Source organism: Herpailurus yagouaroundi, unplaced genomic scaffold (genome assembly GCF_014898765.1).
Source record: "Herpailurus yagouaroundi ecotype Mexico unplaced genomic scaffold, PumYag 216, whole genome shotgun sequence".
NCBI classification, from domain to species: Eukaryota; Metazoa; Chordata; class Mammalia; order Carnivora; family Felidae; genus Herpailurus; species Herpailurus yagouaroundi.
The window spans coordinates 8,640,075-8,667,163 of NW_024412447.1; the positions used below are offsets into that span (position 1 = coordinate 8,640,075).

The window sequence follows — 27,089 nt, forward strand, 5'->3', positions numbered from 1 at the left end:
TTTGTTACTATCTCCTAAATTCGGGTATTGTTTTAAGTACTGTAGTAACTGCACTTCAAAATAAGTGTTTTCCTTAGTAAACATACATATTTTTAAAACATTCTTCTAGGAAGAGGTCCATATGCTCTTACTAGACTTTCGGAGGGGACCACGGCACGAGAGAGGGTCAGCGTCCACATGAGACTGGCAGCATCCCGAGGGCCACGACTGGTGCCGCCTAGTGCTTTGCCCTAGAACTTCGCACAGTGCTTGCCACATTACGTGGGCTTTTAATAATAGTCTGTGTGGCTTTCATCACACCCACCTCTCCCAGCCACGAAACAGTTGGGGCTGGAGGAGGTATTGTCCGCATCCGTACACGCACAGTTCTGATTGTGCCTGACAGACCCTTCCTCTAGGGATGGTGGATGCCTGCCTGCCCCCCTGGGTGTGCACCTCACGTGCCCGGACCCCTGCGGGAAGAAGCAAGGTGGGGGTTATCTTGCCTCGCACACCATTAGCATAACACGGGGCGTGAATGGAAGTGAGCCACAGTCAGAGAATGTGCATCAGAAAGTCTGCGGCTGATTTTCCTAACGAGGGGAAGGTGTAAACGTATTTTCATCTAAGCTAAAGGACCTTCCTCCTTTCATCAAAATCGAGGCATTACCCCTCACACGCCCATGTCAGGGGTTATTTTGAACATTGATCTACTCAGTAAGGATCTGCTGGGGTGCCTCCTGTGTGCTTGGCACTTACGGGCACAGGGAGCAGCCTCGGGGCTGTCTTTACACTTGCTCCCCGCGTCCCTGAGAGGTCCACTCCCCGCCATCACCTTAAGTCCCAGCCACACGCCAATGACCCCCGCATTCCTGTTTCCGGCTCAGACCTCTCCCCTCCCCTCCAGGCTTGGCAGCCATCCTTAATAAAGACATCGCAGGCTTCACCCAAAGTCAAACCTCCGATCTTCCCATCAAACCTGGCAAGACAGCCGCCGAAGGGATCCCGTCACTTTGCAAGTTGGCCATGGCACCGCTCACAGAACCTGGAAAGGGCCTCCTGTCTCTCCAGGAATCAAAGGTGGTGGGTCCTTCCAGACCTGCAGCTTGCCACGCCGGCGGCCTTCTTCCCTCCTGGCAGTCTCTGTCCTCTCGTCCCTTTTCATTTCTCTCCTTCCGGCACTGCCTTTGTTTCCTGACTTGCCGACGGTCTCTCTCCTTGCTAGAATACAGGTTCTCTAGTCCTGTGATCTCATTTGCTACTGTGTCCCCAGTGTCCCAGAACAAGGCCTGCTCGGTCCTCACAGAGGTTTTCGAGTGAATGACAGCAAAGCCTCCGCTCTCCTGGAGGCCATCTCCAAGCAGATTGCCATGTAGTGAAAGTTTGGGTGGGGTCAAGTGCCAAGTGCTGCTGAGAAAATTAAAGCAAGTTAAGGAAGGCGGACGGCAGGGAGAGAGCCTGGCCGGCTTCCACGGATGGCCAGGGAAAGCCGCTTGGTTGCCAATGAAATGTAAAAGCCCGGAGCGGGGGCTCCATTCTGTGTGTTTATCACATCCACCCCCTGTGTGCTTCACTTGTTACTTGTCTTTTAATGTGGACATTTATGCAGAGATGACTTAAATGGGGGTCCTCCGACCCGGCCCCAACATGAGGAGGCTCATGCTGAAGGGTAGAACTCCCCTAATACGTTCAGATCAGAAAACACAGGGCAGGTCCAGGTGTCTCCTAGAAGGACAGGAATGTACGGTGGGAGGGAGGAGTGGAACACGTCTGTGCCTTCGACGCCGTGTAAGATCGTCGACCTAGCTCTACCCCAACTCCAGACGCGTTGGAATTCAGTGCCCTGCCCCTCATCACGCAGGTCCTGGACCCCTGACCTTGACTAAGGTTCCTCGGAGGCATGGTTAAACATGCAGCTTCCTGGGCCGCATCCTGTAGTTCTGACTCAGTGGGTCTGGGATGGGACCCACAGCTCTGGGGCCCTCCCACACATGTGGCATCTGGTGACCACACTCTGGAAAACTCCAAGCCAGTCATTCTGGTTTAATTGTCATTTTGGGTTTGAGGAGAGAGTTGTCCAAATAACGATAAGGGAACCGCGGTGTCTCCTCCGGAGCCCCTCGTCTGTGCCCAGGGCTCAGGCGCTTCCCTCCCCGGGCCCGCACCGTGTCAGACTCGGGTGTCTGGTCGTCCCATCCGCCGTACCGGACCAGGAGCTCCTTGAGGGCTCGCGTCTGGGTTCCGAGGGTCTGTGACCGTGCCTGGCACCCAGCAAGATGTCCATCAGCGTTTGGATAATCCATGAGCTGATGTTCCCAGGAGGAGCGGACACTTCTCCACATCATTTCGTGGCCTCGCCCTTAGGATTCTCCTAGTCACAGAGTCCCCGTACTGGAAGGTCTAAAGATGCGTGGAACATTAGCATAGCGTGAGAGCCAGCACGGGGGAGGGGCACACACGTGGGTGATGGCCACGGCTGGCTCTGTGATGGGCGGTCGGCTCCGTGAGGCTCTGCCGTGCCATCTCTGGCAGTCCTTCGCGCTTCTCCCACTGGGGAGTCCCAATGCCAAGTGCAAAAGTAGCAAAGGAGGGCTTTTGTGATTCATAATTCTTAGGACGCACAGCCAGGTGTAGGTTCGAGCCTGGCGGCGGAGTTCACTCGGCGGCCTGTGACAGCCCCAGGGTCCTCGTGACGCCCGAGCGCTATGAGGGGCTGGTCGGGGCGCGACGTGTTGCAGGTAGCAGAAACTCTTCCGCTTCTGGTCTTCTGGAACATATGTGCGCTCTGCTTGCTAAGTTAGTCTTCTGTTACTCAACGAACGCAGAAGCCCCTTCTGCACTGCTGTGGGGAGATCGCCAACATACGTAATTAAGTGGAAAATGCAAGGTTCAGAACCTCGCTCTTTTAATGTGCTCTGTGCGCTTGTAAATTCAAACACCGGCTCTAAAGGGGGACCTGGGGGTAGGGAGAGAGGCACTTTTGAGGGGGATCTGGGGGGCGGGGAGAGAGGCACTTTTGACCGTACCCTTTTCTGAATTTTGAGCCTCCAGTTGAATGAGAACCTATCTGGTCAGTCCTTCTGTGCTCGGCAGGCCGGACCCATGTTTAGCCCCATCTCTGTCCAGCTTCGACTCCATCACCAGGATAAACGAAAAAGGACTTTGGAACCCCCTGTGTGAGCGTGTGTATCTTTCAAGCAGTTCGTACTTCTCTACCGAAAGCTTAGTTAAACGTGCCCGGCAGACCCTGTGGAGAGGAGGCCCGAGCACGTGCGGCCCAAATCTGGGGGCTCACCCGGTTCTACTTGCCAGTGAACAGCAGGCACTCCGCCGTGGCCTGGGTTCCGTGGCCCGTGAATGGGTCTGCCTCCACGTGAGCTCCCAGGAGTTAACTGGCGTAAAGTGTCCGGTGGTCCCTCTGCCAGGGTTCAGGCAACAGTAGCGGCCGCCATCATTACTAACATGTCTGACTTGCACTGGGCCCGTCTCTGTTGTTGGTGGTGAAATAACTAGCCCTCTTAATCGTAAGAGATAAAACCCGAGATGTGTTTTGTCTCCGCCTAACCAGTTTTCTTCTCGAAAACAGACACTTGGACGCATCTCAGACGCCCACGGCAGCGGGCACGCGCGTACGACCTGGCGGGCTCAGGACATTCCACTTGGTGTCTGTCCTTTGTTCCTTTGGCCTGACATCATTTCCAGTTTCTGTAACACCTCGTGCCCATCTGTCATTTCGATGGCAAATTTTTATTTTCTTCTCTCGACGCATTAGGGCTTACGTACCCGGGCCCGAGTTGCGAGCATCTCGGTTTGGGGTTTTCACAGTGACTTTTTGGTTAGAAAAACAGCTCCTTAAAATACGTTTCAGAAAGAGAGATCATCAGAGGGAAAGAGATGCCGTTTTACGCTTTCATAGGATGTCGCTCAGCAGAGGAAGGGACCGCTGGCGCGGCTAAGTTTTCTCCCCTCCCCACCCCCAGCCCAAATTTCCGAGGTGTAAGCTCAGAGCTCCAGTCGAGCCCGGGGAACGAACACGACTTGACTCAGACCTCCTGTGCCAAATCCAGAACATGAGAGGTGGGCTACAGTGATTCCCACCTCCTCCCTGCCCCGCTAGGTGGGACCTCTTACGTGTCGAGCTTTCTGTGTGGTAGCACAGAAGTCAGCACATTCCCGTCTCCTCGTTGACTCCGTTTCGTTCTATCCCAAGAACATGACTACAGTGGGAACAGGGGGGTGATTCTACAGGTATTCTGGATTTTAATTAGTCACATTTGTAGAGACTTTTACCTAGTAATTGGTGTTCTTTTATTTCAGTTTTAGTGATTTCAGTGTCCAGAGGTATTATATCTAGTTTATATGAGATGGGTCCCATCAAGCTTATCGTTAATCGTTTTCAATGTGGTTTCAATAATAGAAAATGGGCTTTCCTTTCTAGTCCATTTTCTGAGTATCATTTTATGACTTATTATATCTTCCACCTCTTTGGAATTTGTTCTAGAATATGAGGGTGAGATGCGTGTCTGTTTATTGTTCTTCATGTGAATATCCAGTTTATTCAATAGTGTGGACGATCCCTTCACCCAGTATTTAACACTGGGCAAATCAGGGGTAAATTGCATACGTATCTGGACTCCCGTCTGGAATGGCGTTCTGTTGATCTAACTTTTCATTCTAGTAAGCACCATGCTGTTTGCTAATGTCTCTCTGTTTTCTATTTTGATATCCTGTACACCCAGTTTGCTGTTGTTGGAATTTTTTTGTTCTTTTTTTGTTGTTGTTTTGGTTAGTTTTTGGTTTTTGGTTTAAAAACACCTTTGGTATTTTGCTCGCCTGGTTTTCCTGTACACATCTTGTCATTTCACCAAGTTTTCTAAATCAGCTTGGGAGCTGAATTTATGTTTATTTACCTTGAATCCAACTGCAAGTTAAGAAGCGTTGTCATTAACTTTGCCATTAGCATTTTGTGATTCGATTTTCTACAAGTGGAATTTATACCATGTTATTTTAATTCCCACGTGTTTAATACCTGTATCCCTGCTGTAGACGAGATAGAGCTTTCGGTTTCTGGATGCTTCGTGCTGGTGCGTGGGAGTTTCATCTTGTGTGTGTGTGTGTCTTTACCAAAAACCACGGGGTTCTGCTGAATTCCTGGGTTATCTCTGCTCATTTACTCAAGTGAATCCCTTAGATTTGGTGAGCAGGTGACTGTGTTACCCACAGACGGGGAATTTGCACCCTTTTGTGAGAACCGGTTCATCTGATCCTCCTGGAGCCTCTTGGTTCCGAGGGTCTGTCCTGATCACGCTAGACAATCTCGAGACTTCCCCATTTCAACTCAACCGTGACCTGGTTTTCAGACCCCACGTGATAGGAACCCCCGAACTGTGCCATAGGCTCCGAGTGGCGTAGGCCAAACTCCAGTAGGATTATGTTCTGTGTACTGTGTCTCTTTCCATTTTTGTATTACATATTTTATAGATTTTTCCTGCCTCCGGACTTAAGGCAAGTGCAGGCTTGTTGTGTTTTATTATTTACTGTGCCTTTTAGTGTGACTTACTTGTCTGGAAAGTTATTTTCTGCATAGCATATTGGCTGCTGTGGTTCAAAACCATACCTGGGCCTTTTAAAGACATCTCATCAAGGTTCACCTTCTGCCGCCAAGTGGGTTTCTACTGCATTTTGTTAGATTTGGCGTTTTCTTCAAATACGTATTTTACGTTTATAGGTGAACTTGGCCTGGTTCCATTTGCTGATGTGACCCTTCTTTTAACATTTTCCTTTATTGTGGATGCTGGACTTTTCTCCAATCCTTAGTATCTGTCATATACTCTCTGATCTATTTAAGGAATAGGGCCAGGAAGCTTAATTGACTCCTGGAGTGTCCCCAGTCCTCCAGCCCAGCCCCACTCTGTGTCTCCTTTTCTTACTGGAATCTTACGTCAGATGCAGAACCGTAGAGCCCTTCTGAAACCTTTTAAAAAAGAGCATCCATTTTGTTTTTAATGTTTATTTATGCTTGAGAGAGAGAGAGAGAGAGAGAGAGAGAGACAGAGCGTGAGTGGGGGAGGGGCAGAGAGAGAGGGAGACACAGAATCCGAAGCAGGCTCCAGGCTCCGAGCTGTCAGCCCAGGGCCCGACGCCGGGCTCGAACTCACGAACTGTTGAGGTCGTGACCTGAGCCGAAGTCGGACACTCGCCTGACTGAGCCACCCAGGTGCCCCAGCATCCATTTGGTTTTGATTCTCTTACCAGACTGTGCGTAATTACGTGACACATCACACATAGCAGCAAGTGACAGCACACTGCATTAACCTTTGCCGCTCCCCCTGCAATGAGGTTCACTCTTGGATGCGGTACTCTTGAGCCTACAGACTCCAGCTGTGAATTCTTCCAAGTTATTTGGATTTTCCAGAGATTACCTGCTATCTTCACAAAGCAGTGCTATGTAGCAGGATTACTGACTAGAAATAAAAATCCTTTTTTTTTTTTTTAAGTTCATTTATTTTGAGAGAGAAAGACCGTGCGCGCGCACGAGCAGGAGAGGGCAGAGAGAGAGGATCCCAAACGGGCTTCCCACTGTCAGCACGGGGCTCGAACCCACAACCAGTGAGATGCAGGGCTCGAACCCACAAACTGTGCGATCATGACCTGAGATCAAGAGTTGGGCACTTAACCGGGGCGCCTGGGTGGCGCAGTCGGTTAAGCGTCCGACTTCAGCCAGGTCACAATCTCGCGGTCCGTGAGTTCGAGCCCCGCATCGGGCTCTGGGCTGATGGCTCAGAGCCTGGAGCCTGTTTCCGATTCTGTGTCTCCCTCTCTCTCTGCTCCTCCCCCGTTCATGCTCTGTCTCTCTCTGTCCCAAAAATAAATAAACGTTGAAAAAAAAAAAAATTTAAAAAAAAAAAAAAAAAAGAGTTGGGCACTTAACCGCCTGGGCCTCCCAGGTGCCCCTTTTGAGTCTTCATTGATTAAGGAATCTCTACATCCGACATGGGACTCAAACTCACGGCCCCAAGAGGCACCTGGGTGGCTCAGTTGGGTAAGTGTCCGACTTCGGCTCAGGTCATGATCTCACAGTTTGTGGGTTTGAGCCCCACGTCGGGCTCTGTGCTGACAGCTCAGAGTCTAGATCCGCTTCCAATTCTGTGTATCTCTCTTTCTCTCTCTCTTTCTGCCCCTCTCTCTCAAAAATAAATAAACATTAAAAAAATTAAAAAAAAAACAAGTTGCGTGCTTCTCGGACCGAGCCAGCCAGGTGCCCCAATAAGAATCCTTTGTTCTCTAGCTCGTGGTAAGTACTTTTCACAGACTTGAAGCATGCCAGGCAGATGCCAATGGGTGACAGACATAGACAGATAGGCTCTTACCATTAACATTGTTTTCACTTTCACTAAACTCAGGGATTTATCATCTGGGTACTCAGGGTCCTTCTCAGAAGGGTTGAACCTGGGGAGCCCCCTACCCTGTCATTTGAAAAGCGACCAAATCCAATTTCCTGTCCGGAATTACAATGGCATTGTACATCAGCGATCACAAGCATAGCTGGGCCGAAAGGCAGCTTTTTGCTGCACATGGTCTTCCTGATGGCAGGGCCTCGAGATAACATCAGCTGAGGTTTTCCAACCATGAGCATGTGAAAGAGGGTTTGGCTTGGCTAATAAGCATCCCTTCCAAAATCAATTCCGTAATAAGACCGGGAAGGTTGTTTGTTTAACGCAAAATTGTCATCATACCTACCTCCAAAAAGGATTGCAAGTGGCTTTAACACAACCCACAGAATCACTGAGGCTCTGAGGGTGGACCCTGGGAGTTCAAGGGTAAAGCTCTATGGGGAAGATACTCTTAAGGCTCGGATTTGAATAAAAAGGCTCGACTACTCAGTAACCCGACGTGACTAAGACCTTCCATACATAGGGTTTTTAAAGAGTTCCGTATTACTGTGACTGATGTACTGTTTGCTTGGCTACGAGGGAAAACTTTATGTTGCAATTAACCTTTCTATTTTTTTCCCCCGCGTCTAAGTATTGTGAACTTCCTTTGTGGTATTTTAGTGATTAGACAGGATGGAGGGTGTTCTTAAAGATTCATGGCCAAGTCCGATGATGTCAGAATGAAGGGAAGGGACGGTCTTCGTGGGGCCAGCAAGTCTGGCCCCGTCTGAATTGTTTGTCTAACACTTCACAAGGAGAATAGGAACCGCTGAATTATTCATTTTCAAGTTGCCCTAAAAAAGGCACTTACGCTGCCGAAATGCAGACTTTTGGTGCCAGCGAGAGGAAGAGGAAGGATGCAGTCTTTCCTGAGTGTGCTGCGGCCTCGAGTTTCACTTCCCAGCCCCGCAGGGCGCAGGGCGCAGGGCGGAGGCAACCACCAGCTGGCTGGAGTGCGGGCCACTCGAGGGGGAGGGGGTTGGGGACAAACACCGGAGGGGCCTCCGCAGCCTCCAGTGGAGCTGAGTGTTGGATTTGCTGGGGAAAGACCAGGGGGCCAGGAAGGTTTGCAAGGAGGCCCGGGCCTGAGATGGGCCTGGGGGAGTTGCCTGGGCCTTGGGCTTGGAGGTGAGGAGGGGGAGGGAGCCGAGAGTAAGAACCAGGGTGCAACTGGAGATCTTTTTTATTCTTAGCTTTAGCTTCTCTGCCACCAAGCCTTCTCTTAGCGTTTCCTACCAGGTAGTACTTAGGGGAGAGGAGGGGTCATTAGGATCCGTTACACTGAGGAATGAAAGCAGGGCTCTTGCCCTAGGCCGGCCGCTCACCGGCCAGCTCCTCTGTCACTCCTCCACCCTGGGCCTCAGTTTCCCCACCTGGGAAGTACGAGCAGTTTTCTCCTGTAGGCCTGTGGTTCCCACTGGCCGCGCATGCCCTGTACGCGGAGACGGGGGAAGCAGGGGCGGTGGCAGGAATCCGATGATTCTCTGGAGCAGTCCCTCGCTTGGCCAGCACCTGTCGGCGGTAGGCAGGGCACCTGCAGGTCAAGTAAACAGGGAAAGAGAAACAAAATCTGCCGGGCGGTTCTAGAAGAGCCAGGCTCAAATGGGGGAAGCGGTGCTCCAGCTGCTGGAAAGTTGCGCTGACAGATTCCACGCTGAATGTAGTGCAGAAGACGTTTAAAATGTGTATGTGAAAAGTGACGTAACAGCGGGCCCTCCCCAAACATTTTTTTTAAGGTCTGAAAGCAAACAGGCAGCAACCTGGGTCCTCAGTGCTGCCGGGATGGTCTCTGCCGAAGGGCCCTCGTACTGATGGTGCCGCTCCTGGGGGGGGCAGGGGCACTCAGTGAGCGGTGAAGGGTGCGTGGGACGGGGGCGTCCCCCCCCCCCCCAGAATTCGTTGTCCTCCCGTTCTCTGTTCTCAGCAGTCTTTTTTTCTGTATCAAAGACAAATACTCATATGTGACGTTTCAGTCATGTTTCTCTTACGGAGTTCGTTCCTCCCCTTTGCTGAGGGAGTCCGTTAAGATTCTGGGAGGTTAACTGACTTCCCCAAAGTCTGCAAAGCGCCGAGTCTGGGCAGAGCCAGACTTCCAGCACAGAGGCCCGCCCCCCCCCTCCCCTGCTGTGAGTTGCTTTCTTTACTTATACTTTTTATTGGGGAGGGGGGCATTCCTTTTTATGTTAAATTTCCCACACGCCGTAGAGGACAGGACCCCGAGGTTCCTGTCATGTAGTTGTGGCCACCCCGTTCATGGCCGCCTGTCTCGTCTGCCTCCTTCCACCCCAGTTTTATCTTGAGGCTCTTCCAGAATCCTTTCCCTTCACTTCTAACTGTTGTAGCATATATACGTCACATAAAGACTCCTTTTGTGTGTGTGTGTGTATGTGTGGTTTTTTTAAGATTTTATATATTTTTTAAGTAACCTCTTCCCCCAACACGGGGCTCGAACTCACGACCAAGAGTTGCACACTCCGCCCACTGAGCCAGCAAGACGCCCCTAGACTCTTCTTTAACGTAACCACAATACTATCACCAGATCAAAAGCTAATTTCTTAATGTCATCAATACTTAAATTTCTAGTTGCGCCCAATCCCAGATGGTTTGATTTTTTTAAATTTGTTGGACCCGGGATTCAAGTAAAATCCAGATGTTGGAATTGGTTGGTACACCTTTAAGCCTCGTTCATTTTCCAGATCGCCCTTCATCCCTTTTCCTCTTCCCTGCAATCTACCTGCGTAAAAAAAACTGGCTCATTTGTCCTGAAGAGTTTTCCCACGGTCCGGATTTTGCCAGCAGCATCCCCGGGTATAGCCGAGCGTGTTCTTCTGTCCTCCGTAATTCCTCTAAGTGTGTAGTTGAACCTGGAGGCTTGATCAGATTCAGACTGGACATTGTTGGCAAAAGCCGCTTCATGGGTCGGGTTGAGTACCTTGTAACGTTCTCAGGTACTGAAAATCGGCTGAGCGGGAAAGATCCTGTTTTTCACGCACGACAATGAGCCTGGGTATGTGCGTGGTCTTGGTGGTTTCCAAGCCCTTTTCCGCTCCAGCAGAGCTCTTACTTTATCCTCATTCCAGCTTCTTTGAGAAAGGCCGTATTATTCCTGCTGAGCAGATGGCTGTCAAGCTCAAAAGTCTGCCCAAGGTCAAACAGCTAAAACGGCAGCGGGGAAGAATTCGGGCCTGTTTGCTCTCCTGGCCACACTCCTGGGCTTCTCCAGACCACAGTTTCCCCCATTTTACCTCCAGTACCTCCATCCCACTTGGGACCCCCGGGCCCTTGATTTGAGGAGAGAAGAGGATGTTCCTATCCACCCTGCTTCCGGCTGCTCTGAGGGCAACAGTGTTTCAACTCGAGAGAAATGACAAGAGGCATCCAAAGTTTAATCCCGACACTTATCCCAAGAGGCTTTGGATGGTCTCGGTAGCAAAAGCAGAATGAATTGTGCAATCGCATAACCTAATTCTCGGCTACAGCTGTCCCACGTCCCTGCCCAGAGATGACTGAAGCCTGAGTGACAGTCACAGGCTGTTTCTGATCACACCGAGGGTCATACACACTGGCGAGTGACCGGCCTGCCGGAGCTGTCCTTGTCGGTTTGGCAAACCTTGTGCAGACCACTTCGTGGGTCAGCTAGAACCAGGTTAACCTAAAGGAGGGTTTTATTTAAATCATTTCATGAAACCGAGTCCGCCAAAGAATGGGGCAAGAAGGGAAATTTTCTTCCCGTTCGGGATCGACAGGAGGAGTCTAACTGAAATTGATTTTGTTACTTGTTGTATCGTTTAAATTTATAATAGAATGGTCAGGAAAAAAAACAAACCAATTGTGGTTAATTTCCGTGTAGGCAGAGGTGATGCTCTGGCCGTTTCACTGCCTCGACACGATTTCATTTCCAATAAGACTAAAAACCACTGTTTCCGGAAGGTTTGACCTGGAGGTTAAGCGCTGCGGCCATCTCTCTGCTCAGGCCCTTGATTTGACTGGGGAGGGATGGGTCCGCTCTGGAGTGACACGTTTGATCAGAGGCTTGGAAGGGAGCCAAGTGGCTTCTCCCCTGCCCTCCGATTCTGCCAGAGCAGAGATAGCTTAACGCCAGTGGAACATGAAAGATCGGTCTGGTCACACACAAGACGGTTGTCCAGAAAACCTCTCCCCAGAGAACACTCTCCTCCTCTCCACTTGCCCTCCCAGTCAGTGTCTGCAGAGTCCCGATTTATGCCCAGCTCTGTGCCAGGCACACAGATACGCCGGGAGCCAGGACGACTGGCCCTGCCTTGGGGAACTCCCGGTCTAGTAGAAAAAGAAAGCCTAACTCTGGGTCTTTGCATATTTTTTTCTCCAAGGAGATTGTTGTCCCTTTTTTCAAAGGCTATGAAAAGTGCCAAGAACTTAAGTTTGCAAAAGCAACTTACAGACTCTTTCCTTAAGAGTCATATTTACATGGGGCGCCTGGGCGGCTCAGTCGGTTAAGTGTCTGACTTCGGCTCAGGTCATGATCTCATAGTTCATGAGTTCAAGCCCCACGTCGGGCTCTGTGCTGACAGCTCAGAGCCTGGAGCCTGCTTCCGATTCTTTGTGTCCCTCTCTCTCTGCCCCTCCTCCACTCATGCTCCGTCTCTCAAAAAATAAGTAAACGTTAAAAAAAAAATAATAAGTCATATTTACAGTTTGATAAAATACCCCTACACCCTCTGGTCTTTTTTGTTTTGCTTTGAGAGAGAGAGAGCTCGAGTCAGGGAGAGGGGCAGAGGGAAACAGAGAGAGAATCCTAAGCAGGCCCCACACTCAGCTCGGAACCCAACGTGGAGCCGGAACTCACGACCCTGGGGTCATGACCCGAGCAGCAATCTAGAGTCAGACACTCAACCGACTGAGCCACCCCGGCGCCCCAACCGTCTGTTCTTTAAAATACCAGCCCACCGGCTGCTGCCTGTCAAATGCCAAGAGGACTTCACGTAACACACAGATGTCATCGTTAATTTGCATGTTGAGTCAACCGGTGTTTCAGTGTGCACCTGCTGTGTTCGCTGAGATTATAGCGGTGAATAAATAAGTGATCGATACATGAATAAGATACTTTGAGGCCAGAATAAGTGCGATAAAAATAAGGCGAAGGGACAGTGGGGAGTGGGGCTGCTGGGAGGCCTTTCGGAGGACAGCCACTAGAGCTGAGACCTGGGTGGTGACTGCAGCCATCCATCAGGACCTCAGCAGAGGGGACAGCTGTAGGGACAAGCACAGTCCCAAGGAACAGGACTGAAGAAGCCATGAAGTGTTAGTTAAATGAGCTACAGAAGGAAATTTACATGGCACGCGTGTTGCTGGCAGGTTTCTCTGCAAGAAGGATGAACCCCAGCAAGTCTCTTGGGTTGGAAGACTTGGTTGTTTGAAACGTGGGAAATGTGGAAAAGGAGCCCAGGTGTTTATGGGAGGCAGGTCTGCAATCGGCTCTGTTCCCTGCAGGGTTGGGGCCCCTGAGGGGATGAGGGGCCTCTGGCCCAAAAGACAGACCTCATTGGGCCTCATTTGGACCTCATTGGGAGGGAACAAGCCAAAAAGAAGCTCCTGGGATCCATGGTGCCAACCAAGGCTGACTGGTGGCCAGCAGACTAGATTTGACCACAAACTGCCATGGGAATGCAGTGGAGGGAAGGGCTAGTCCGGGCAAAAGAGGCCACGGTCCTCATGGGAGGGGAAGGGCTGGACAGACCCTCCCCGAGAGATGGTGGCCGGGGTACTGCCGCCTGGGGTTAGTGGGCGGCGGGTACAGGCACCCCAGGGCTCGTGTGCCCAACGACGGCATGCAGGCCGTACAAAGGGAATTTGGTTTGGGTTTTTTAAGAGCAGCGGCATCAGGGCACCTGGCTGGCTCAGTCGGTAGAGCACGTGACCCTTGATCTCAGGGTCACGAGTTCGAGCCCCACGGTTGGGTGTAGAAATTCCTTGAAAACAAAATCTTTAAAAAAAAAAAAAAAAAAAAAAAAAAAAAACCGTCAAATCTCTTATGACTTCACTTTGGCAAAGATAAGACAAAAGAAACTGCAAGCAAAGCTCCTACGTAAGTATTTATGAAAAAAACACTGAATAAAATATCAGCACGTAGAAATCAGGAACACATAACCATGTGATACACCACAAACAGGGGCAAATAACTGTCAGTATAATTTACCATTTTAGCAAGTCAGAGGAGAAAACCCACTTAATTCACTTCATAAATGCTTAAAAGGCACTTAATGAAATCAATATCTGTCTTTTATTAAAAAGTCTTAATAAAATAGGAACAGTTGGATATTTCATTAACAAAATAAAAACACATATATTTAAGGTCCACAGTGAGCAACGCGCTTAACGGTGGAACATTCGATGCATCACCCTCAAAGCCAGACACCAGGCGGGGGTCCCCACCGCCGCCTCGCTATGTCACGTGGTTCCGGAAGCACAGGCCACCGCCACCATCCAAGGGAACGAAGAGAGATAAGAGGGCAGGAGGAGACCGTCCTGTCACATGCACGTGAGGGACAGGACACCCCAAAAGCCCAAGAGAGCAACCAGAAAGCCATTCACGAAGTTGAACCGGCATCTACCGTGTTATGAGCCTTTTCTCTGGCTGGAAGGCTGTTCCGCCCTCTGCCCCACCGTTCTGTGCCCGCAGACACCTCTTTATCCTCCGGGATGTAGACCAGATGGCCCCTCACCCGTGAGACTGTCCCTCCTCCTGTCTGCAGAGGAGACACGGTCCCTCGGCGGGCTATTACTGTACCAAGTTACATCCCAAATCATTGGGGCCTCTTCATGTCCCTGCATCCGCCCCCCCCCAGCTGAGTAGGCGGTGACAGGGTCCTAGTGGGTGCATATTTCTGAGTTCGTAGGACGGGCAGGGTGTGTCCTGTGCACTAGCAGTTAAGGCAGACGCCATTAGGCACTGTGCACTCGGCACGGGGACATTTGTGTCCCTCTCCGATGGGGCATGTAGAACGTGCTCAGTAGGCGTTGTTGAGTGGAGATCCCCCACACTTGAGTCCGAGCGAGTGGTGCCCGTCCCGGAGGAGGGCACGGTGCCGCCTTCTCTGGGCACAGCCTTGCCCCGGCTTGTCACACGATCCTCTGCAGACCAGCCTTTCCTCTTGGCGGCATCGGATGCCTGTGCCGTGCACAGGTCCTCAGCTGTGTGCCCGCACAGGGGCAGGGAGAGACCTTTCCTGAGAAATTCTGCCCCCAATTTAGGGAATTCCAGACCACGGCCAGGAAGCCTTCTTCCGCACCGGGCCCTCTAGCCACCTCTTTTTCCCTTTCCTGCGTGTTATTTCTGAACCCAGGCCGGTGAGCCCCACTCCTGTATCTCTGCCTCCTGTGCTGAGAGAGCCTGGCCTGGGTGACCAGTGACTGACCACCTTCCTGACAGCGGAGGCCAGCACATGCAGCGTCCGGGTGGAGGGGGAGAGTCACCTTATTAAACATCCTACAGCTTTTTAAAGTTGCATTTGCGGGGCACCTGGGTGGCTCGGCCGGGTGGGCACCCAACTCTTGATTTCGGCTCAGGTCATGATCCCGCGTTTCACACGATCGAGCCCCGAGTCGGGCTCTGCACTGACCACACGGAGCCTGCTGGAGATTCTCTGTCTCTCCCTCTCTCTCTCTGCCTCTCTCCTGCCTGCACTCGTACTCTCTCTCTCAAAAAATGAAAATGTGTTTTTAATTTTTAAAGCAGGGAGAATTAATCTTTAGATACTTCTTCTGGTGTCCAAGAATCTTACAGTCTAGTGTTGAGACTACTGGCTCTTGACTTGGGTCCAAGAAGACATACTGATCTGAAGGTTGCCCCGGACGCTTTTCCAACTGCCCTGTAGATACGCTTTGTTTTAACAGCTCCCAATGTGGTTGTGATTCTTTGCTGTTGAAATCTGTGCCAACCTTGCCCTGATGCCATCCCTTAGCGCTTGGGGAGGCTAAGTACGAAAGTAAATACGGAATTTCTGGTGTGGGTATAGTTTGTCTTCCGTCACTGACCGCATCCCTTCAAGTTCCTCATAAAAGTTGTGTGCTAGCCCAGAGAGGACCCTGAAATGATCTGTGGGGAATGGATTGGACGAACTGCACATTCTAGGCCTAGCACAAATTATCTGCTTTGTGAAGTCAGAGCAGAACATAACGCAGTACAGGTTAGTAGATCAGTGAAAGCTGTTTTGTCAGCTCGTAAAAAGGTGAGAGAACCAAATTTTTATAATAAATAGTTTTGCTGGGCAGACAGTACGTGCGGCTATTATGGACTTTGGAGGAAATAAATGATTTTAGGCTAATGTCAGGTTCCAGACCCTGACGTGGTCGGTGAGCCTTCAGAATGAAAAGGACAAGAAACCTCTGGAATACCGTTGACACTCGTGCCGTCAAAGCACATGCCATTTCGCTCATTACTGTGCTTTTCAGATAACATTTCTACTTGTGGTATGAACCCCTGGGTGTTTTCCTAATACTTACTGCTGAGGGCAGTGTGTCCGGTAGGATTAATTTTGTTGGGGGCTGGGGGCAGCCATTGGGAGGGGAGTAGACTTGTAGGCTCAGCAGCAGTTGTGTCCTCAGACGAGACCAGCACACGCATCCGAGAGCCGGCCATCTTGGTCCTTGTCTACAAATGCCAATGGCCACGCTTTCTGTCTTCAGAAGCCCTGACCACACATCAGTAGCCAACTAGTTGTGTCTTCTTTGACCTCTTAAGAGGTATGCCTCTTGGAAAAGCCAATCAGGAGCCTACAGACTTGTAAAATAAGAATCCGAACCTTTCCTCACCCCCGGCATCCCTGGTTCCTTCCATTGTCTCCTCCTGTGGTTTCGGGTCCATTCTGTGAATGGGAACCTGTAGCAGCCGGGCCCCACTGTCATCAGGATACCTGGTATTGAATAGCCACCACCCCCCTCCCTACTTGTTACCAGCAGAACTCAGTGTTGTGATTATCATTTGAAAGCTTTGGAAATCTGAGAGCTGCTCACAGAATGAAAGGTAAGTGAGGTAGTTGTTATCAGGTTCAATATTTTGGTCCATTTAGCGGTTGCTTAGTAACCGAGGTGAAACTGACCAGAAGATGGAAAAAGTTGAAATTCATTTCCAGGGATTGCCGAAGCCTGCCAAGAAGGCACCTTCCTGTTTCAATGTGACTAATCTTTCTAGAAGTGACTTGAAATCTTTTGGAGATGATGCACTATTTCCTGGATGTTAGGTATACTAACGAATATCCAAAACTATTCGCTTTCGGAGAAGAAATCCAGAGAGTCTGCGTTTGTGAGGAGGTTGTCAAGTTCCACCCACATCCCCTAAACCAAGCAGGATCTGGATGCCACTTCCCAGCCCCCACGGGTGCCAGCCTTACCCATCCCTGCCTGTAGGTAAAGCCAGGCCCCTGGGAACCCCTCTGTTCTCTAGCTCCAGTGTGTATCCGACCCTGAACCGGCCCCTTGGCCACTGGCAGCGGCCAGGTGAGAAGTGAGGAATGGCTGAAAACAGGCGACGGTGGCCCAGTGACCCCCCCCCCCCCCCCAGGCAGCCACACGTCTACCCCGTGTCTCCAGACCCCCAGGACTGGGGAACTGCACCCAGGGGGACCACCGCTCCTCTTCATACGGCTTCCCTCTGAGAATTAAAGTGGAAGCCCTGGCCGGAGACTTCTCCCGGTGGAAGGGAGTTACCAGTGAGGGCTCTGGGGGCCTGGAGTCATCCTCTCCCTACACACACAGCAAAAATGCGTTGAACCCCCACCATGCACCTTTCTGCTCCAATTCACCTTGAGAGACACACAGCAAAGCCCGCCCTCTCTCCTCCCTCCACCTTCCCTGCCAGATAAAGAGTAGCTGGTCCTCCAGGGGTAAACAGCCCCAGAGGAAAACACCCCTCTGGAAGACCAACCCCCAACCCAACAGTGTATCCGCCGTGTGAAGCAAAAGCAAGGAGTGATCAAAAACCTCATGAACTGGCAACGCCGAGTATGAAGAACAGAATAAGCAAACTAAGGAGCAAATGAGAAATGTTCCAGGGTGGGTGCCGCCACACTTGGGTCAGACCAAAGAACCGACCGGAAGGCAGCAGGAAGGGCTCGAGAGACGGCAGGTGCAAAGCAAAGGTTGTGGGACGTGGAGACACGGAAGGAGATGTGGGTGCATGGGAGACCCAGCAGGAGAATTTGGGGAAAACCCTCAGCGGCACGGGCTCAGGACCTGGGCTTCCTCCACCCAGGCCATTCCCCAACCTGATCTGTCCAAGGGAGAAGTGAGGCGTGGTCGCCAGCATAGCTGGTCTGGGTACCCAGCGGCCACGCGTGTCCGTTCTTCTCCCATGCATGTGCAGCACCCACAAAGTATGCAGGAGCCGTGTCCACGTGTGCCCGTCCTATAGTCCCCAGCTGTCGGGAAATGGTTGCAGAAGGAGCAAGGGAATGAATGCGCCATGCCCATAGCCGGGGAGATCTGCCGTGTATACCTGAATTTCCTAAGTACGTGATGAATAACCGTCTGATTTAAGTTCCAACCTGTGTTTAAAAGTTGGGATTTGCCTGGGGCGCCTGGGTGGCTCAGTCACTTAAACGTCCAACTTGGGCTCAGGTCATGATTTGTGAGTTCAAGCTCCTCGTCGGGCTCTGTGCTGACAGCTCAGAGCCTGGAGCCTGCTTCCGATTCTGTGTCTCCCTCTCTCTCTCTGCCCCTCCCCCTGCTCATGCTCTCTCTGACGCGCGCGCGCTCTCTCTCTCTCTCTCTCTCAAAAATAAACATTAAAAAAAGGGTTTTAAAAAAAGTTGGGATTTGCCTTGGGAAAAGTTCGCTATTTCATCTTGAACCCAGTGAACTTTGCACATCATCGGCAGGTGGTCAGGATGGCACCTGTCAGTACTGACTGTCAGGCAGTTATGTTTAAGACCCTCAACACTTACATTGGTTTCTTTACCCTCTGTAGTCAGCAGACTCTCTTTTCTATGGCCCTGCCATTTTTCCTTGAGGTCTCGGCGGTTTCCAGTTGAGATGATGCGCTGAGATGTTTCGTAATTTAAGCCACCCCGGCCCGCCCCCTCGTACCCAGCACTTGGCTGCAGGGGCCCCGAGACACTGTCTTCTTCACAGAGCCACCCTAAAAATAGCTTTGTGTCTCTAACCCATTTTATGAGTTGCTTAGGACTTTTTTTTTTTCAGACCGATCTGAAAGCAGGATACTATTTCAAACAGGTTTATAAAGAGCGTTGAACCCGATCACAAGGCATCGGTTACCCCATTCAGGCGGCTAGGCGCTGATACAGTTGCCTGAAATCAGTGTTCCTTCCACTGCAGTCTGGAAAAGCCTCCGGGCCAGAGGGAGCCCAGATGCAGCAAACAGCAAAAACCAGGGCCTGAGTACAGTTTGGCTAACTCCTCGTATTGGGGGTGGGTGGTTAGGGCCAGACGGGCAGGCTTCAGGGACAGAAGAACCCTCTTGGAGCTGGGCCCGTTACAGGTGCCCTGAGCTGCCCCAGGGAGTAGCCAGGCCTGAGGCCAAGCCCTGTGAAGCTCCAGGGATGAGAGTGAAGGAGACCCCGCTCCCAGTGCGTGGGGACCTCACCTCTAACCTGTAAACTCAAAGCCCTGCCACTCCCCTGAGATGGAGCAGCTAGGAGGGGTTGGGAAGTGCTGGGGGTGGGGGCAGAAGCAGATGAGGGTCCCAGGAGCAGAGGGCAAGCTAGGGAGACAGCACAGGCTCACTGCGGGCCCACGAGTGGCGTTTGCCGTCGGAACGCGGGGCCCCGGGCCGGTGGGTGGGCCAGGGCAGGTGGTGGGCACAGCCTCATGGCAGGACCTGGTGTAGAGCACGGAGCAGGAGACTGGGGCCGGTAGGCGACAGAGGGTTCCGGCCCACATGGAGTGTGGAGTCAGCGGTCCCCCGCCGGAGCGGGCCCTGAACCCCAACGAGGGTTCCCTTTTCTCCTGGAAGGACACATCTTAACCTATCTTTTCCTGGCTCTGTCTCCCCGACGAGATTGGGAGCCCCACCCCCACCCACGAACAGGGCGGCCTTCCCCACAACTCAAGCACACCTCCTCCCGATGGGCAGGTCCACACAACCCCTCGCTTCCCCAGCGCCAGGGACTCTGGCCTGTGTGACGGCGGGTCATTGTGCCCAGCTGGGAGCCGTGGTCACCCTGAGCCCGCCCCTTGCCAACTAACAGCAGTCTCTCTCTCTCTCTCTCTCACCTTTCCAGGGCCGACGAAATTGAAATGATCATGACGGACCTTGAAAGAGCAAACCAGGTAGGATGCGTCACGGCCTCGGACTTAAAGTCACCACAGCATAGCCATTTCTGTCATCTTGTAAGACATTTCTCTCTGAGTTAGCAGGCCAGTTACTCTTGTATTTTTTTACATAACAACTGTCCATGTCGACGCTTCTTCTGATGCCCTGAGAAGTGCTTTCCTGGGCAAAGTGTTTGGTGGGGTCCCAGCGCCCCAGACTCCGTGCTGAGAATCCACTTCAGGGTGGCCGCTGCTGGTCCTTTTTCTTAACCAATCCCTCAAACATCCGTCTCGGCTCCCGTGGCGGCCGTCATGCCCCAGACTTTGTCGCAGTGACTCGCACCGTAAAGAGGTCTCTACCTCTGCCTTTGGATGCACAGCCCCCTCCCGCCTGGTATTTAAGTCGTCACAGATGCTTTGGGGAAAGTACCTAGCACCGTGTCGGGAAAGGAACACCACACAGTACGGGGGGGGCTCTAAACCCTCAGCTGCCTGGAAAGACTTGGGCCACCCTGCAGAACCCCTGACTTCCCCCCGGGGACTCCACAGAGCAGTAAAACATTCCACATTCACAAATGATGCTGCTGCTTTGGAGAGAAGGGCTCTCCTGTTTATTTCCTTTATGAGCGAGGAGACGCGCCCAGAGCTGGGATGGATCTCAGCCCCAGGAGGCCACAGGCTGCGGCCTCTCCCCACTCAGTTCACAGCGGGGTAGCCACCCTGAGAGCACAGGAGAGCTTAGCGGTTTGCTTAGCGGTTTGCCTCGGGTGGCCTGGGCAGGTGCAGCCCCCCATAGGATGAAAACCCTCCCCGGATCTGCGGTCCCCGCATTCCACCTCGCGAGAGTTCCACAGGCCAGCGGCCTCCTGGCGGCTGGCACTGCTGGCCCGCAGCTTGGCACGTGCTCAGGAAAGCGTGTCCTTGTCCATCCTGTCCAGTAAAAACACCCCGGAATCTGACTGGAATACGGAAGTCCGTTCATGCATGGGAGCGATCCGGGGGTTTGTGGATGCCCTTTATTCTGGAAGGAAACTGTGCAGGTTCGGCGTTGCGCACTCAGACTCACCGCTGAGGATCCTGGGCCTGGGCCATAGAAGGCATGCAATAGAGAGGCACGGAATGAGTCACCCGAGCTAGAATCTTCGTGCGTTAGTTCTCCTGATCCTAGTAGTAACTTCTGTGCCTGGCTCTGTTCTGAGCACTTCACATGAACGGAGTCGCTGAACCCTCACGGCAGCCCGCCGGGGTCAGTGCTGTTACGACTCCCATCTTACAGACAAGGAAACTGAGGTCACGGCTGCTCAGGCACAGAGCCAGGGGTAGGGCCCGTGCTCCTCACCGCCACACCCAGAGCCAGGGACGCGGGACCGGCGTTCACTTGGCCTTTCCTGCAGACCGTCCCAGCTCCCGACACACCCGCCCCCACAACTCCTTGCTGTGAGGCACTGTTTCTGCTTCACCTCACGAAGGCGCTTGAGCATTTGTTTACCTTTATTTGCTGAACGAATTTGCTTTGGCCCCTTTGCTTTTACACAGCACGGCTCAACTTTGCAGCGACCTTAACACGGGAGTAGTTGCTGGAGAGAGTTGACCTTCTCCGGGAGACAGTTGCCATTTGCACATCTCAGATTTGTTCCCGGGCCCATCTTGGGCGTGCCTGTCCTTTCGATGGCACTTTAGGGTAGGCTCCAGTTTGTTAAACAGAGAGCCTCGTCCTAGGGGTATCGAGCCTGGCTGTCTCGTACCGTCTCCGAGGCAGCCCCCAGGAACTGAAGAAGTTTGGCGGGGTCGGTGCACTTGAAAGTGCCGAGGGCCACCTGGAGGGATCTCAGTCCCGGGAGACACGAGGCAGGACTGTGGAGATACGGGGCAACTCCAGAGTGACACTTGGTTCAGGTCCGGGAGTCTGGTATTTGCTGGCCATGTAGCCTCGGGCAAGTCTCTGAACTGCTTATATCTCTTTAAAAAAAGAAAAGGAAAAAAGCAAGATGAGTTCTGCAAACTAAGATGCGAGATGAAAAGCTTGTGGGGATTGGTCACACGACAACGTGAAAGTCGTTAACACTGCTGAAGCATACGCTTAAAGATTGGTTACGATGGTGTATTTTATTTGTATTTTACCACCATTAAAATGTTTAATGTTTAAACCTTTTTTTATAACGTGAGAAAGAAGGGGAGGGAACAAGGACTGGTGGTTCTCTGCACGAGTGTTTTGAAGGTTAGAGGTTAAAACGCCCAAGGAAAAAGTAGGTCCATAGATAAACGTCAGCTTCCACAGTTGCCAAAGTAGCACTGATTTGACGGGAGAATTACAAAGTCCTGCGCGAGGGAAATACCAGCGTGGTGGGCACGGGAGAAGTATAGGGGAGTTCTGAGCGACAACTAAGGGTGAGCTGTAGCCTGATGACGTGGCTGCCGAGAGGCTGTATTAATAGAGATAGAGTTTCTAGAATGAAGGAGGGTAGGGTCTCTGCATCGGTCTCCAGCAGTCCGGCCATGCCCAGGGAATTCCCATATATCCTGGAAACCACACTGTGAGGAAAAGTGTGCCTGGAACGCATGGCCACGGCCAAGCTCGGAGGCTCCCTCGGAGGGAACCCACTCCAACGTAGAGAAGCCCTCTCTCAGTCCTGGCTCTCCAGAGGTGCCCGGAGCTGCCTGCCACCAGAGCTGTGAAGGCAGATGCGAGCCAGCCCTCACTGAGGGTGTGACGTGCGGGAGCAGACACAGAGGAACAGGAGGAGGGATCGCGCTCGACGGCTTGACAAGGAGAAAAATTCCCCAGGTGGCCACGAGGAAGACAGTGTTACAGGTGGCACCGAAGGGCGCGGCGAGCTCTGCGGGTTCCAGGCCATTCCATAAGGCTAGAATGAGGGAGTGCTGGGTGGGAGAGTGGACCCCCGGGGGGGGGTCTAGATCCAGGTTCGGGGGAGGGGCTCTGTCGGAGAACGGCGGAGAATCACCGGGAGCGAGGCGTCGGACTTACGTTCTAGAAGGATCACCCTGGCGAAACATCAGAGAACGGATGGGAGCAGAGAGAACGGAAGCCAGGAGAGCCGTGAGCAGCTGTCGTGATACATCCGGGCCGCGATGACTCGGGCCTGAGCTGAGGTGGTCCCAGCGGAGAGGAGGCGGCGGGGCTGGAGGAGGGGCCGCCGGAGCCACGCGCCCGTGCAGGCGCAGCCAGACATCTGGTTCGGCCGCCTTTCCCATCAAGGGAGATCCCCAGGAGGAGCAATTTCCTAGTTCATTGGCATATAACATTATTTTTGCACCAGGTTTATAGTCAAAATGTTCTACCGAGACCTGACGCTGTTTTATCGCTGAAGCGCTCGTGTTTCTATCGTGGAAAAGCCGAAGAGCTGTCGGCGGCCGGCCGGCCCCAGGTCCCGCTTACACCTGTTTGTTAAACTCCAAGGCACTTGCACTAGTGCTCCGCCTTAATAGGGGGCAGTGAGGGTCCAGAACTTTCGAGACCTCGTGGTGAACAAGAAGCCACAACTCTGTGCTTCGCGACCGTGTCAAACCGTCTGGAGCCTCCGCCGTTCTGTCACTTGGCCAGCTGCGCCTTCACCTGGGAGCCCTTCCGAATGGCTCTGGTGCGAGCGGCCGGCCGCACAGAGTCCCAGGGGGGGACGGCGAGGACATCCTTTCGGTGAGTGGCCCTCTTCCCGCTAACCCACCTGGTCCTTCTGGAGGAGACTGCCCCGCCGCGAGGGCCGCCCCTCAAAGTCTAGTTGGGAAGCCCGGTTCATCTCCACCGAGGCGAAGAGTCAAGGGTGGAGAAGATTGCACAGAGCCACAAGAAAGGCGTGGCACTTTCTTCCACCAGGGTTTCTGTGTTCAGCGGGGAACACCTGGGCTGGAGTCCCAGACCGCCCCCACTGCAGCCTTGAACGAACCCCCAGGCTCCCAGTGTGTTTCCCCATCTATAGAATGAGGGTAGTAATTCACACACCTGAGAGAACACTGCTGGAAAAACGCATTCACTGAGGACATTTTAAAGACCTTTCTGGCTTTTTACTCAGTCCTACCGACTTTCTACCCGAGGATTCATGAATCAGGCGGCACCCCATCTAGCAGGCAGAAAGGAGCTCTGAGGAGCTGTGCCAAATGGAAGGCTTTCCTAGGCAGAAAAAGGAAGGACAAGGAAAGAGTGGATTGCTTCAGGCAAGGTCACCTTCCTGCAGGGGCCGGGAGGGGCCTGTCCATGGGCAGATGACCTCACTAGCACTGACCAGGAAATTCCAGATTGACGGGTTAAAGGTCACATTCCCAGGAGAGGCTGACACTGCAGCTAGGTTAAGGTCTTCAGTCTTGGTTTGCTGACTTGGGGCTTGGCACAAGGGACTCCATTTGCGGCCTGTTGTCTCTTTTTTAACAGTTCCTCCCTTTTTTTTTTTTTTAATGTTTGCTTGTTTTGAAAGAGTGCGGGGGGAGGGGCAGAGAGAGAGAGAATCCCAAGCAGACTGCACTGTCAGCAGTGAGACGGATGCAGGGCTCAAACTCACGAACCGTGAGATCATGACTTGAGCAGAAATGGGGAGTCAGATGCTTAACCAGCTGAGCCATCCAGGTGCTCCAGCAAAACTCCCCCCTTTCGATCAGACCCTCATCCTGAGAGATGCGATCGAAATTTAAGGCGTCAGTGCCATTTTGAGCCACCACTCTGTCATTCTCGCAGCTTTGATCTGTGCGACATTCCCAGGTCATGGTGGTTTTTGCAGAATTCCTATGGTGGTCACAGAGTCACGACCTCAGGCTCACGGTTTCTTAGTGGGTCATTCTCTTCGTTCCTTTCCTGACATTCATTCCAGTCTTTGCGAGATCATTTGCTTGGCGGGTAGTGGTTTCGAACATGCGTTTAAAACTTTTGAGGGAAGACAGCGCACCAGGAAGTTACTATGATTATTAGAAGCAGGAGAATTCCCAGTGTCTGGAATGCACTTTGGAGCTGTGGTCCCCAAGACCCAAACTACTCAAAATCAAGGAAGTCAAAGAGAGATCCTGTTGAAAGAGTTGCTTGTCTAAGCCTGGCGGCTTGCTCCACTGTGGTTTTATGTAAATGAGTTTCTGCTTTCCCTGAAGTGTTCATCCAGGTGCATAAGCGATGTTGACCCCAGCACAGACCCCTCATTCAGCCAGAACATGATCAAGGCCTATTCTCTTATCAGAACAACCTTGGCCAGAGAGCCTAAGGATCTTTGCTGAGCAGTTGTTGCTTAAGCAGCAGAGTGCCCGGTACTTTCATGAGTAAGGAGAGGTTCCTGGTCACAGCATCATTTGAATTTACTGCTAACCAGGTAGTAGGCCCCAGCCGAAGGAAGCAGGTCCTGACTCACAGAGACCTCCCAACGGGTCCTTCCCAACTCTAAATTCAGGGGCTGACCGATGAGGTGTCTCGGTCTGTAGACAGTTAGGGGCACGTTCGATAACCCTAAGAGGCTCTGCCCAGTTATGTGCCAGCCGGCCAGGCCTTCGCGGGCCCAGGGAGAATGGTAACCACCCCCAGACAGAGATCAGTCCTGCCGGGGCACAAAGCATTCCCACTAAGGTGACGCCGTTAATGGCCAGGTAGGAGTTTTTTTTTTTTATAACAAAGCCAGCAGCCTGAAAGGCAAAGGTTTACCCGCCGCCCCCAACCCAGTAATGGCCTAGGAGATAGGGATGATGGTGCTGTCTCCCCAGACGAATGCCAGATCCAGGAATGAAAAGGAAGAAGAAAGAGTTTCACATTCAGTTAAAGTCTGAGGTCTCCATCCAGCATCTTGGGCAGAAGCAGTCTACACAGATGTCCACTGCTTCTCTCCCCAGTCATTTGATGCAGAGGATCTCCAGTGATCCTACAAGACCAGCTACCAGGGGGCACCTTCTTTAGCTGTGAGATGTGTAGGGAAGCTTCAGGTCCCTAGACCCTGGCTGCCATCCAGACAGGAGGACCTGGCCTAGTCGCTTCCAGGTCTCCCTCAGGGGCAGTCTTTGTTCCTAATGATTCCAAATCAGAAGGGTAGGAGAAAATTAGAAACGTTAGTTTCAAGAGTCAGGGTCGGACACTTGAGGAAACAAGAAGTATTCAGGATCCAGTCCAGTTTTCAGGTCTATCACAAAACCTCAAAGACAATTAACAGGATTAGAATCTGATACCTACAAAGGTGCAAGCATCATTTTTCTCTCTGCGATTACCCCTATTCTTTTTGCACTACAGATAATCCCAGCAAAAGGAATTTTACATTCAGTTCGTCCTGGTTAAGTGCAGCGAGAACAGTGACCGACCACGTAAGCTTCTCCATGGTTTCAAAGCTAGAACCATGTAAGCAAAGTACCAGGTTGACTTTTTTTTTTTTTTTTTTTTTAAGGGGCTTTATTTATTGGGCCCATACAGTCAGCCTCCGTTCCTTGAAGCTGTCTGGTCATATCTGAGTCTAGGCCTGTCTCTCTCAAATACGACAAGTGAGTCAAAGCCTTGGTAATACAGCCAATATTTCCAGTTGTGTCCTGTTACAAGGATAACACGTTCTCATTGAACTTATGCAAATAACTAATTATATTGCCATGAAAAGAAAACTTTAAAGTTTCTGAGTTCCAGAGGGATCAGCTCAGGAGAAAAAGTAAATGTTTCATCTTTGTTTACAAAGGTATACTTTACCAAATTGCTGTGTGAGAAAAGTTTCCTTCTATCTGGAAAAACGAAACATCAGTGTTTCAAACAGGAAGTCATAAAAATTACAGTCATCCTCCTCAGCTGGTCCATTTCCTTGTTATTAATCCTCATTCTGCTTGAATTCGGTTTTTCTTTTTTTTTCCTCATTAGTTCTGAAAATTCTTACCCAGTTCAGTTTTATGACCTTGAACTTATCTGAAATCTGGACTTGTCAAAGTTCTTTGCATAAAGCCCCGTGAAGACAAAACACTTTTGTAGGAAAACGTTTGCAAAAGCATCTGAGTAAGACAGTAATTTTCTGTAAATGACAGAGACTTAAAAGTGTCCATTGTTAAAGATCGGCTGAGAGTTCACTTGATAAGGAATTGTAGTTATTTCCGTGATGTATGACGTTTTAAGATAATAACTGGAATCATGACATAATACCAGAACAAACAGATTTCTAGGAATGTCATGCAATTTCTGCAACTCTTACATACCTATACAAATAAAGAAGGTTTAGTATTATATTTTGACAACACTTCCTTTGTGATTTAACATACCAAATAAGCCAAGGTAGTTTAACATCTACCTTTTTGTTTTTGTTTTTGTTTTTAATTTTTTTTTTCAACGTTTATTTATTTTTGGGACAGAGAGAGACAGAGCATGAACGGGGGAGGGGCAGAGAGAGAGGGAGACACAGAATCGGAAACAGGCTCCAGGCTCTGAGCCATCAGCCCAGAGCCTGACGCGGGGCTCGAACTCACGGACCGCGAGATCGTGACCTGGCT

The 27,089-nt window shown here is 51.5% G+C and overlaps 1 protein-coding gene across 4 annotated transcripts in view; it reads left to right on the forward strand.

Annotated features, from left to right (window-relative positions):
- Window positions 1–27,089, forward strand: part of CUX1 (cut like homeobox 1) — a 371,970-nt gene that overhangs the window by 243,620 nt on the left and 101,261 nt on the right. For all 4 annotated transcript variants that reach the window (XM_040456057.1, XM_040456056.1, XM_040456058.1 and 1 more), the window contains one exon: window positions 19,628–19,676. In XM_040456057.1, the coding sequence (XP_040311991.1) occupies window positions 19,628–19,676 (49 nt within the window). The remainder of the gene's footprint in view (window positions 1–19,627; window positions 19,677–27,089) is intronic.